This window comes from Alosa alosa, chromosome 9 (assembly GCF_017589495.1).
Source record: "Alosa alosa isolate M-15738 ecotype Scorff River chromosome 9, AALO_Geno_1.1, whole genome shotgun sequence".
Lineage (NCBI taxonomy): Eukaryota > Metazoa > Chordata > Actinopteri > Clupeiformes > Clupeidae > Alosa > Alosa alosa.
This window is the reverse complement of record NC_063197.1, coordinates 34,964,298-34,977,039: the sequence shown is the minus strand read 5'-3', so window position 1 is coordinate 34,977,039 and position 12,742 is coordinate 34,964,298. Positions and strand designations below refer to the sequence as shown.

The 12,742-nt window shown below is 46.6% G+C and overlaps 2 protein-coding genes across 2 annotated transcripts in view; both read right to left on the bottom strand.

The window, feature by feature from the left end:
* tmem259 (transmembrane protein 259) overlaps positions 1 to 12,697 on the bottom strand; it is a 22,575-nt gene extending 9,878 nt beyond the window's left edge. Inside the window, exons 1-4 of the mRNA XM_048252935.1 lie at positions 11,390 to 12,697; positions 9,130 to 9,462; positions 7,831 to 7,993; positions 4,426 to 4,536 (exon numbers count right to left, since the gene is read on the bottom strand). Of these exons, the coding sequence (XP_048108892.1) occupies positions 4,426 to 4,536; positions 7,831 to 7,993; positions 9,130 to 9,462; positions 11,390 to 11,605 (823 nt within the window). The 5' untranslated portion in view covers positions 11,606 to 12,697. The remainder of the gene's footprint in view (positions 1 to 4,425; positions 4,537 to 7,830; positions 7,994 to 9,129; positions 9,463 to 11,389) is intronic.
* On the bottom strand, positions 295 to 1,681 carry LOC125300126. The gene is made up of 2 exons (XM_048251714.1): positions 732 to 1,681; positions 295 to 635 (listed from the first exon to the last, which is right to left on the bottom strand). Exons 1-2 carry the CDS (start codon positions 1,534 to 1,536, stop codon positions 442 to 444), a joined length of 999 nt encoding a protein of 332 aa, XP_048107671.1. The 5' UTR covers positions 1,537 to 1,681; the 3' UTR covers positions 295 to 441.
* Positions 12,698 to 12,742: the final 45 nt, after the last annotated feature.

Sequence of the window (12,742 nt, the reverse complement as noted above, 5' to 3'; positions counted from 1 at the left end):
TTATAAAGGGGTGTGTGTGTGCGTGTGTGCGTGTGTGCGTTTATGCGATAGGCCAAGCAGGCTTCTTATAAAGGGGTGTGTGTGTGCGTACGTTTAGCAGGGGTTACATGAGGAAACATGTGCATGTGTGCAATGAGGGCATGCAAGGACAGTGAGTGTGTGCATCTGTGCATGTGAGTGTGTGTGTGTGTATATATGCGTGCATGTGTGTGTGTGTGTATGCGTGCATGTAAGTGTGTGTGTGTGTGTGTGTGTGTGTGTGTGTGTGTGTATATATGCCTCCGTCGACTCCTTGTCACCACAAAGACACAACAACTTGGAATACACTACTGGAATACATGCGTCTGCAACAAACTCCCCAGGGCCTCAGCAGGCAGATGGAGACTCTGAACCAATATTCAACCCCATCTTCCTTGATTTCCCATCACCACCTACACCCAATCACGTCCCCACCCGATCAAACTCCCCAGGCCACCCAAACCCCCCTGGATATCCATCGTCATCCCAACACTCCCCCACCCGCTCAAACTCCCCAGGATCCCCTGCATACCCATCCCCACCCCAGCACATGATGCTCCCTGCAAGAATGGAAGGACTGCTGCCAGTAGCCCTGCAACTTGTTAGTAGCCCAAGACCTTCAACTGTATACCCATCAGCATCCCACCTTGTTGGTAGACCAAGACCTTCAACTGTATACCCATCAACATCCCACCTTGTTAGTAGACCAAGACCTTCAACTGTATACCCATCAACATCCCACCTTGTTGGTAGACCAAGACCTTCAACTGTATACCCATCAACATCCCACCTTGTTAGTAGACCAAGACCTTCAACTGTATACCCATCAGCATCCCACCTTGTTGGTAGACCAAGACCTTCAACTGTATACCCATCAACATCCCACCTTGTTGGTAGACCAAGACCTTCAACTGTATACCCATCAACATCCCACCTTGTTGGTAGACCAAGACCTTCAACTGTATACCCATCAACATCCCACCTTGTTGGTAGACCAAGACCTTCAACTGTATACCCATCAGCATCCCACCTTGTTGGTAGACCAAGACCTTCAACTGTATACCCATCAACATCCCACCTTGTTGGTAGACCAAGACCTTCAACTGTATACCCATCAGCATCCCACCTTGTTGGTAGACCAAGACCTTCAACTGTATACCCATCAACATCCCACCTTGTTGGTAGACCAAGACCTTCAACTGTATACCCATCAACATCCCACCTTGTTGGTAAACCAAGACCTTCAACTGTATACCCATCAACATCCCACCTTGTTGGTAAACCAAGACCTTCAACTGTATACCCATCAACATCCCACCTTGTTAGTAGACCAAGACCTTCAACTGTATACCCATCAACATCCCACCTTGTTGGTAAACCAAGACCTTCAACTGTATACCCATCAACATCCCACCTTGTTGGTAGACCAAGACCTTCAACGGTATACCCATCAACATCCCACCTTGTTAGTAGACCAAGACCTTCAACGGTGCAGTTTTTTAGTACCTCAAGACCCATAGCACCTTCACGGCCTCCCTCTTTCCACTCAGAAGTCTCTCTTAAGCAGCAACAACCTCTTAGTTCATATTGTCAGCTGGCATATAGCAGCTGCAGTGGACAATTATTTGATGATGATGATGACTGTATTGTATGATATTCTCAGGGTCCCTGCAATATAAATGGTACTGACAGTAGTTTTGAGAACATGCCGGGACCTAGTAAGCCCATGACATTCTCTATTCCTGTATTGACAAGAAATAGAACACAAAATGCATCGAGCTTATAGGGTAAAACCAGTCCAATCTCCTACCCGCACCACATCAACCTCAGATTTCCCCCATGGATCATATTTCCCAACACTTACAGCAAAACTAGCACTCCTAAATATCAGATCTCTTTCAAACAAATCATTCTTAATTTATGATCTAATTTGCACACACAACCTTGATTTTTTACTTTTAACTGAGACATGTTAGATCAAGCAAACAGTGCTGCTACTCTCATCGAATCAGCTCCCCAAACTTGTTTCTTGGAGTGCTACCAGAGCAAATAAAAGAGGTGGGGGATAGCCACAATTTTCAAGGCGTCTTTTCAGTGCAATCAATTAGTCATTCAGTAACTTTACTTCATTTGAATATCTGTGTGCACGCATTAAGTCTTCTCAGATTTTATTACTGACAATTTACAGGCCTCCAAAACATTCAGCAAAAGTTTTTCTTGAAGAGCTAGGTGAACTGCTTTCAGTCGTTTGCATAGAGTTTGACTGTCTTATTATATCAGGGGATCTAAACTTGCATGTGGATAATCCTGAAAACAATTACGCCAAGGAATTCATTGCACTAATCGATACTTTCTCCCTAACACAGCATGTACAGGGGCCAACACACTTTCTCGGCCATACCCTCGACCTTGTTATCACAAAGGGTCTCGATGTCTCTACAGCTGTTAAAGACCTGGCCTTATCTGATCATTTCTGCGTGTTCTTTGATGTGTCTCCACACACTCAAAACACAGCTATGATGGTAAAAAGGAGAATCATAAATGATCAGACAAGTGCTCTGTTTGAGCAAGCACTTTCACTAAAGTCAAGTCAACTGTCAGACTCTGTAGAAGACTTATTTGATCACTTTAATGCAAAAATGGCAAACATTATGGATGACATTGCTCCATTACAATTCAAGAAAGTTAAGGACAAACAGAAAGCACCATGGAGGCAAAATCCAGCAGTTAAACTTCTAAAAAGAGAGTGTAGGAAGACTGAAAGAAAATGGCGTAAATACAAACTTCAGATCCATTATGAAATCCATAAAGAGATGCTCCGCACATATAACTCTGAAATATGCAAAGCAAGACAGTCCTTTTTGTTTAACATTATCAATAGAAGTTCAAATAACACTCGTATTCTATTTTCAACTGTTGATAAATTAACAAATCCCCCCTCACAATTAGCGCCTGAACTTCTCTCAACTAATAAATGCAATGAGTTTTCATCTTTATTTAAAGGTAAAATTGACAAAATCAGACTCAACATATCTGCTCAATTACAAATTCAACAACCTGAACTTCCAGCAAAAAACAGAGGGAAACTAAACTTAATGTCGGAGTTCAGCTTGATGGACTACGAAACACTTAAAAAAACGGTACAGAATCTCAGCTCTTCCACATGTGTCTTAGACACTCTGCCTACCAATTTCTTCAAAACTGTTTTTCACCTCATAGCGGATGGATGTCCTTCAAATTGTAAATGTATCACTGCTGTCTGGCACTTTTCCTAAGTCACTGAAAACAGCTGTTGTAAAGCCACTTCTCAAGAAGAATAACCTGGATGCCTCCATGCTAAACAATTACAGGCCCATATCCAATCTTCCTTTTATTGGCAAAATTATTGAAAAAGTAGTCTTTAATCAATTAACCACCTTCCTAACATCAAATGGGTATTTTGATTACTTTCAGTCTGGTTTTCGGGCAAATCACAGCACTGAAACAGCTCTCATTAAAGTTTCCAATGACATACGCCTCAACACAGATTCAGGTAAAACATCAACAGTCCTAGTGCTACTGGACCTTAGTGCAGCATTTGACACTGTTGATCACAATATTTTACTACACAGACTAGAACACTGGGTTGGATTTACAGGCATAGTTATCAGCTGGCTAAAATCATATCTACAAGAAAGGAGCTTCTTTGTTGCCATCGGAAACTGTACCTCAACACCAACGTCCTTGACCTGTGGTGTTCCCCAGGGATCTTAGGGCCACTATTATTCAACCTCTATATGCTCCCACTTGGACAAATCATCCAAAATAACTTGATTTCATATCATAGCTATGCAGATGACACACAAATTTACTTAGCTCTATCACCAAACAACTATGGTCCTCTTGAATCTATGTGTCAGTGTATAGAACAAATCAACACCTGGATGTCTCAAAATTTTCTTCAGCTGAACAAAGAAAAAACTGAAGTAATTATATTTGGTAAAAATGAGGAAAGACTTAGGGTTGCCACTCTCCTTGACACAAAAGGGTTGAAGGCAAAGGATACTGTTAAAAATCTTGGTGTATTAATTGACAGTGATTAAATTTCAACAGCCATATGAAAGCGACAACTAAATCAGCTTTTTACGTATATGCGTGCATGTGCTTTTGTGTGCATGTGAGTGTGTGTGTATATATGCGTGCATGTGAGTGTGTGTGTGTATGCGTGCATGTGAGTGTGTGTGTGTATGCGTGCATGTGTGTGTGTGTGTGTGTGTATGCGTGCATGTGTGTATGCGTGCATGTGTGTGTGTGTGTGCATGTGTGTGTGTGAGTGTGTGTGTATGCGTACATGTGTGTGTGTATGCGTGCATGTGTGTGTGTATGCGTGCATGTGTGTGTGTGTGTGTGTGAGTGTGTGTGTCCTACCTAGAGTGACCACCATGACGGGGATGTTGAGGCGCTGGCGGGTGGACTGGGAGAGCCGCAGGAAACCGTACTCCAGAGAATACTCCACTATGTACTCCTCCTGTGGCCACACTGCAAACACACACACACACACACACACATGGATGCTCAGGAAGAAGAACCACAAACAAACACAAACACACGGATGCTCAGGAAGGAGAACCACAAACAAACACACACACACACACACACACACGGATGCTCAGGAAGGAGAACCACAAACACACACACACACACACACACACGGATGCTCAGGAAGGAGAACCACACACACACACGGATGCTCAGGAAGGAGAACCACAAACACACACACACACACACACACACACACGGATGCTCAGGAAGGAGAACCACAAACACACACACGGATGCTCAGGAAGAAGAACCACAAACACACACACATACACACACACACACACACAGCATGAACAGAAGTCCTACACATGAACAGAAGTCCGATATGGCAGCAGCCCAGTTTATCATAACAGCTACGAGCGTCCAGCTACCTCGGAACACTGAGTGCTCTCTGAACATTGTAATTGAAAACAAATTCGCCTAATCAACCATAATTCTTGAATTTCCCCTAGGGATCAATAAAGTATATCTATCTATCATAAAATCATCATAATAATTGCCAGGTCCTCCATAAGGTAATGCCACCCCGGTCATTGAACACAGGGGCAGTTTCCTGTGTGACATACAGCTATCTACAGAGCCATAATCTACTGAGAAACCCAGAGGGCAACAACCTCAAGGCACAGATGGCTATGTTACCTCACACTGAACTCTAACAGTCTGCACCATAAACCCACGCAGAAACACAACACACACTGCTGTTGAGCAGTAACTCCTTCGGTTCCTACTCCTGCTATGCAGGCAGATGGGTTTCAGTAGAAGTCTCAGTAGAACCCTGCTGCCTGCTAGCGTGCCTGTTGCTAGCGCTGCTCCCTCTGCTGCTAGCACTGCTCTCTCTGTTGCTAGCGCTGCTCTCTCTGCTGCTAGCGCTGTTCTCTCTGTTGCTAGCGCTGCTCTCTCTGATGCTAGCACTGCTCCCTCTACTGCTAGCGCTGCTCTCTCTGGTGATAGCGCTACTCCCTCTGTTGTTAACGTGCCTGTTGCTAACGCTGCTCTCTCTGTTGCTATCGCTGCTCTCTCTGCTGCTAACCTAGCTGCTGCTAGTGCTGCTCTCTCTGTTACTAGCGCTGCTCTCCCTGTTGCTAGCGCTGCTCCCTCTGCTGCTAATGTGGTTGCTGCTAGTGCTGCTCTCTCTGTTACTAGCGCTGCTCTCCCTGTTGCTAGCGATGCTCCCTCTGCTGGTAGCACACCTGCTGCTAGCGCTGCTCTCCCTGTTGCTAGCGATGCTCCCTCTCCTGGTAGCACACCTGCTGCTAGCGCTGCTCTCTCTGTTGCTAGCGCTGCTCTCTCTGCTGCAGCGTGCGGTTTACCCCTCCAAAGCCTGCTGGAATGCACTGCAGCTTGTCTGAGAGCCTCCTCCTCACACATACACACAAAGCTAGCATTGTTTCCTCAATGATGCACACAAACTGGTACGCAAGCGCACACACACACGCCTGAGTCCCCCACCCCCCTCCCGCCCCCCACACATACACACACACACTCTAGAGCATGTCCCTCTGGAGTGGCCCTTCCAGAGAGCGGAGGTGACTACATCCAGAATCATTTGCATTGAAGGCATGTGACGTCACGGCCACACACACACACACACTCTAGAGCACATCACTGCATAAGGCATGTGACGTCACGGTCCCATCCATCAGATAACACATCTACAATGAAGGCACATCTGTGCAGCACGATAGTCCTGTGTCCACAGCATTATCAGTAACCAAAGCAGTGTTATGTGTATGCAAATCATTGACAACTGGGCAGTGAAACAAGTCGGATGAAGAGGACAGAAGAAAGTAGTGATGGTGATGAGATCTATACAGTGATTAACATGACCAGACAGACTATAGATCCTGCAGTCTAGACTCTAAACTACAGGACATCAGGTCTCTAGACTACAGGACATCAGGTCTCTAAACTACAGGACATCGGGTCTCTAAACTACAGGACATCAGGTCTCTAGACTACAGGACATCAGGTCTCTACTCTCTCTCAGGTCTACAGGAAGAGGAAGGGGAGGAACACACTGCCAGTAGTGCTGAGAGGTGCAAATATGTAACTGAATATAAACCGCATTTACATAGCAAACAAATACAGGTAGAGTAGTAATTAACAGGCCCAAATACATGTAGAGTAGTAATTAACAGGCCCAAATACATGTAGAGTAGTAATTAACAGGCCCAAATACAGGGAGAGTAGTAATTAACAGGCCCAAATACAGGGAGAGTAGTAATTAACAGGCCCAAAGGAGGAGGTGGAGGAGGAGTCATAGGGAGGGAAAGTAATCTCATCGCGACCTGGTTGCGTTCCTAGAGTTTAGCAGAGTGGATGGGATTTTTTTTTAGAAGAAATATATTTCGGTGCACATTGGGATCTTAATTTAATGCCTTCTATATGCTAGGCACTGAGGTCACCTCTATTGCTTCTAGTGGTCATACCTTATTTTTAGGATCAGTTGAATTGTTTTGAATTTTTGTCGTAACATGGTGATAACGAACTACAGTTGCATGTGACGTCACAGGTTTGGGCGCTTAATCTCTAACTGATCAATACGGCAATTTGCTTCACGGTCTTAACATATTTTTGTAATAACGGAACGAGATGTAAACCGCGTGGTGTTTACCTTTATGTCTGGATAACTGGTGTTGTGCTTCTACTCAGATGAAGAGCTGGCAGTAAGTGTCAATGCTAACCAGGCTAATAAACAAACAATGCTACCGTGAGTAACATCGAAGGGTAAAGTCATGTGACTTCTTTTGTAGTCCGTTTATGAAACAAAAGGAGCAATTTCGATTTTTTTTAAATAAGGCAAAATAGGGCCTGACATTTTCACAGTTATAAGATTATTACTGTATAGACACTGAAAAATATTTTTGGTTGATAACTTCGCTGATTTGGCTTCACAAAATTTTTTTTAAAATAGGTCTTTGGGACTTAACATTGGAGCTGCTCTTCGATAGGAACGCAACCACTTGGGGCGCTGGTTTTCACTTTCCCTCCCTATAATGAGGAGTCATAAGGAGGAGGAGGAGGTGGTGGAAGAGGAGGAATCATCAGGAGAAGGAGGTGGGGAGGTGGAGGAGGAGCAGGAGGAAGAGTCATAAGGCGGAGGAGTGCTGGCTGAGTGTGCTACTGAGGCAGTGGAGTCATAAGGAGAAGGAGGAGGTGAAGGAGGAGTCGTAAGGAGGAGCAGGTGGAAGAGGAGGTGGTGATGGCTGGTTGTGCTGATTGTAGCTTTACCTGCGCGTGTTAGCATCTCTAGCTCGGAGACAGAGTCCTGCAGGGGCTGCATACCTTTAGTGGCCGCCTGACTGAAGGACAGCTCCACCGAGTCGTTCAGGCCCAGAGCGGACCCTCCGGCCTGCACCGACGGCTTCAGACGAGGCTCCATGTCCAGTTCAAACTACAGCAGGAGAGGAAGAGAGGAAGAAAGGATGAGGGGAAGAGGGGATGCAGAGAGGGGGGGAAAGGAAAGAAAGAGTTGGGGAAAGACAGGAGGAAAGAATGAGAGGGGAAGAAAAAAGGGCAGGAAAGAAGAGAACAGAAGAGAAAAGGGAGGAGGGGTGTAGAAGAGAGAAGAGAGAAGAGAGGGAGAGAAGAGAGGGAGAGAGGGAGAGAAGAGAGGGAGAAGAGAGGGAGAGAAGAGAGGGAGAGAGGAGAGGGAGAGAAGAGAGGGAGAGAAGAGAGGATGCGACAGATGGGGAGAAAAGAGAGAAGAGAGGGAGAGAAGAGAGGGAGAAAAGAGAGGGAGAGAAGAGAGGATGCGACAGATGGGGAGAAAAGAGAGAAGAGAGGGAGAGAAGAGAGGGAGAGAAGAGAGGATGCGACAGATGGGGAGAAAAGAGAGGGAGAGAAGAGAGTTAGTGCACAATGGTCACATGTCAGATGGCAAAATGTGCATTTCAGACCTTCATATTATCATATAGAGTTTGGCAGGCGTGATTATCCAAAATCCACATTATTTTCTCCCTCTCTCTACCTCCCCCCCCTCTCTCTCTCTCCATCTCTCCCTCTCTCTCTATCTCTCTCTCCATCTCAATCTACCCCCTCTTGGCACTTAATCTACTAAACCCCTCTTCTACTGCACTTTTTCCCCCCACTTTGCACAAATAGGCTGACACCAGACATAATTTCACTGCATTTCTTACTTCCAGTAACTATATGCATGTGACAATAAACTTCCTTGTATCCTTGTATCTCTCCACCTCTCTCTCCCCATCTCTCCCTCTCCCTCTCCACATCTCTCCCTCTCCCCATCTCTCCCTCTCCCCATCTCTCCCTCTCCCCATCTCTCCCTCTCCCCATCTCTCCCTCTACATATCTCTCCCTCTACATATCTCTCCCTCTACATATCTCTCCCTCTCCATCTCTCCCTCTCCATATCTCTCCCTCTCCATCTCTCCCTCTCCATCTCTCCCCCTCTCCATCTCTCCCTCTCCATCTCTCCCTCTCTCTCCATCTCTCCCTCTCATCTCTCCCCATCTCTCTCTCTCCCCCCTCCATCTCTCTCTCTCTCTCTATATCCACCAGCTTCCTCACCTGCACAGAGCTGTTGTCAAACATGTCCATGGTCATCTCCTCCTCCTCGTCCTCCTCGGGCAAGAGGTGCTGTACGGCGCCGAGTCCCGCTGCGTCCCCATGGTCCTGCAGCGGCCCGCCGGGCTCGTCGCCCTCGGGCTCCTTGACGAGGCCCTGGAAGCCCTCGGTCTCGTAGAACTGCAGGAAGATGGGCGCACGGCTGGAGTTGCGCTGGATCTCCACGCGCAGGATGCCGTCACGAGGCCACTTCTCCCGCACATGCTCCAGGCAGTTGATGGGCGAGCGCGAGAACGCGATGTGGATGTACGCCAGGATGAAGAGCACAAACAGGGCCTGAGGAGGAGGAAGAGGACGCTCATTTATGCACTTCATTGCTGTATTAATCACAACAGAAGGTGACAATAAGCGACATGTGTAAACAAAGACTATAGGCGACCATAAACAACAACAATGGTGCAGCTGAGGGGCACGTCTGGGCAGAAGGGCATGACGAGGAGACAGATTAATCAGTGGCTTCTCGTAATGTGCACAGATGATGACACACACACTGCATGGGCTGTTCAGATAGTGACACACACATGGGCTGTTCAGGGGCATCGTTTTAGCTAGTAGTGTTCATGAGCACAGGAGATAATGATGACGATGATGATGAAGGTGATTATGTCCATCCTGGACAGGTGCCATCCCATCTGACCACAAGTCCTCACTGGCCTGCAGGCGTTTGAGGCAGGTGCGCTCTGAGGTCACACTGGCCTGCAGGCGTTTGAGGCAGGTGCGCTCTGAGGTCACACTGGCCTGCATGTGTTTGAGGCAGGTGCGCTCTGAGGTCACACTGGCCTGCAGGTGTTTGAGAGGCAGGTGCGCTCTGAGGTCACACTGGCCTGCAGGTGTTTGAGAGGCAGGTGGGCTCTGAGGTCACACTGGCCTGTAGGTGTTTGAGGCAGGTGCGCTCTGAGGTCACACTGGCCTGCTGCTGATGAGGTGTCGCTGCTGCCGCCCAGTGCACACTGCATGTCGCCATGGCGATGAGGTGCCGCTTCTGCCGCTCAGTGCACACTGCATGTTGCCATGGCGATGCAAGCTTGTCTTTCATTTCACATTCCTCATGACACTTGCCCTCAAGCAATGTGGCATAGCTAATAATGCCCTGTGCCATCAGGTGAGGTGGCATTGCTAATGCTCTGAGCACTGGGTGTGGTGACAGGTGATCCAGTGCTATGGTGCAAACATGTACCTTCCTCTGTCTTTGTGCAGGACAAAAACACCCTTTGCACACTCGCATCAGTAGAAAGGAGTGGCGAGAAAGACACTGACCAGTGCAGGACAGGAGCCACAGGCACTCTACCGGTAACACTCTTATTAGTCATGTCGGACACGGATCCCACGATAAACAAGAGTTCCTGGAAGATGTCACGCTTCCTATAGGAGGCTTCCTCACAGATCCACAGGGAACACCTGCTCTGTCTGCATCGGGCTCTGCACATGACGAAGCAGTGGAGCAGTGGCTCTGCACATGACTGAGCAGTGGCTGCTGTACACCTGTGTGCAACACTGGGACTTACCCACGTGATGAATGACAATTACACAACCGCGTTTCAACACACAGACTGTAGGCTAAAGTATAGTTAGGAAAACACCCACTTTGCTTCCTTTGCGGCTTTCGGAGTAGGGCGCGTGTTGGAGGAGGGCAGAGTAAGTTGAAATTCGGTCGGTGAACTCGCCCTGAGTAGTATGTGAAGCCTAGATTGGGGAAGCCTCTCGCTGAGACCTCTAGGAAGGCGGGATTTGTGGCTGTCAACCCAACATGACGCGCATTAGTAGTTCGATTTGAATCGCGACTGAGCATACAGTTATGCCATCTTAACTTCAAGCCACTTGGCAGTATACCTCTTCCAAGGCGCCACAGAAAAATCCGTTTAAGATTTGTGTCTACAGAGGGGACATGAGCGACACCAACCATGCGCAGTACACTAGCAGCTAATTTAGCGCTTACCAAAACAGAGTCAGCTGTTCATGAACACGCAAACTGCACCCACCAAAAAGCATTTTAACAATTATGCTGTCAACTTTTAGCATAACCGCCATAGTTTGGCCCAACTTCAAAACAAAGCCATTTCCTACTTCCTGCATTTCCAGAAATAACAGGGCTTCTACAGAGTGAATAGTCGAATACTTTCCCTACCTGAAAAATAAAATAAAAACACTCATGAACCAGCACGCTAAATACATAATTTGAACACTGAATTAGAAAATGCCTTACCTTCAACAGGACGAAGAACTCGAAGATCCGACGAAATGATGGTGGGAACAGTCGTGCATAGGTCACTGCCATCTTAAAGAATAGGGCGTGAAAGAGCCGGTCTCGCACGTTGATCAGTGGGTTTTGGTTTATGTTAGGATTTCTGATCCTATTCGCCCCGCCATTGTTGTTTAGGGGGATGTTGTTGTTGTTGACATTAGCCTGATTCTCAGACATTGTGCTCTCGCAGAATGCTTTTGTGGAAAGTCTGCTTTAATCAGGTTAGGTTCCAAGAACTCGCGGTAAAGGGTGCTCCCACCAAACGAGCTAGCTATAAAGCTAGCGAATAGGGGTGTTAAAATTGCATTAATGTTCCCAGTGGTTGTGGCTGGACTGTCACTGGTTCAACGGTTAACGGTTGAAATACACCTCTTCCTCACGACCTTTAGTGATTTTAAACTCAAGTTCTAACGTTGTCTCACGCACTCTGACCATTTCCTTATGATGACTGCCGTTAGCATAGTAACTTTGAAATGGCTCCTCCACCTCGATTCCTTCAATCGTTGTTAGTTCAGTGGGAAAGAACACTAGTATATTAAATTTGCTGTTCGCATGGGTTGTTTACATGTCTAGCCAACTTAACCTACACACTCCCTGTTCTCTTTGCAAATCGATGTTTGATTCGTCAACAAGTTAAGCCGGTGACAAATGGGAGTCCTAGCATTCTGTAGGACAAATTCTCCTCTGTTGTTGAAAGGTAATTCCCGTGAAATGTCGCAAGCAAGATTTCTGGGAACAATATTTTCCAATACTCACTGGCCGATCAACAGCATCAGAGCAGGCTAGCCTTGCTAACGGGTACGTGTGCTATAATGCGCACTTCAATGTGACATCAGCTTGCCTTTCTTTCACGACGTTTAATTTGAGCTTCACGGATAACTAAATCCATTCACACTGCATACGTAAGCCAACTCAGGGGAAAGCCCTCGCTTAGTATCAATAAATGTCGGCCCCTGACTCGCTGGAAATTTTTGAAAAAATAGATACCTAGAGTCTAGCTAAAGCTCGCTTCGTTATGCCATATCTGACGTTCCCATCCGACATATGCTAGCTAGAATAGCTAACTCTACAGAACCCGTATGTGCAAGTTGCAATGTTGTTCCAATCGCAAACTTCTTTCCTTGTAGGTTCAGTCGGTTACACTTTACGGTGAGTCGATCGGTCGGTCACGAATTATGTCTAATATTTTACTGACTGTGATGCACAAATGTACAAATTATACGTATAAGGAGTTCCCGGACCTGTTTACACAACCATTTTCTCAAGCTAAGTAGTTAGGAGCAAGCAAGACAACATCCTGCCGAAGTAAAGGTG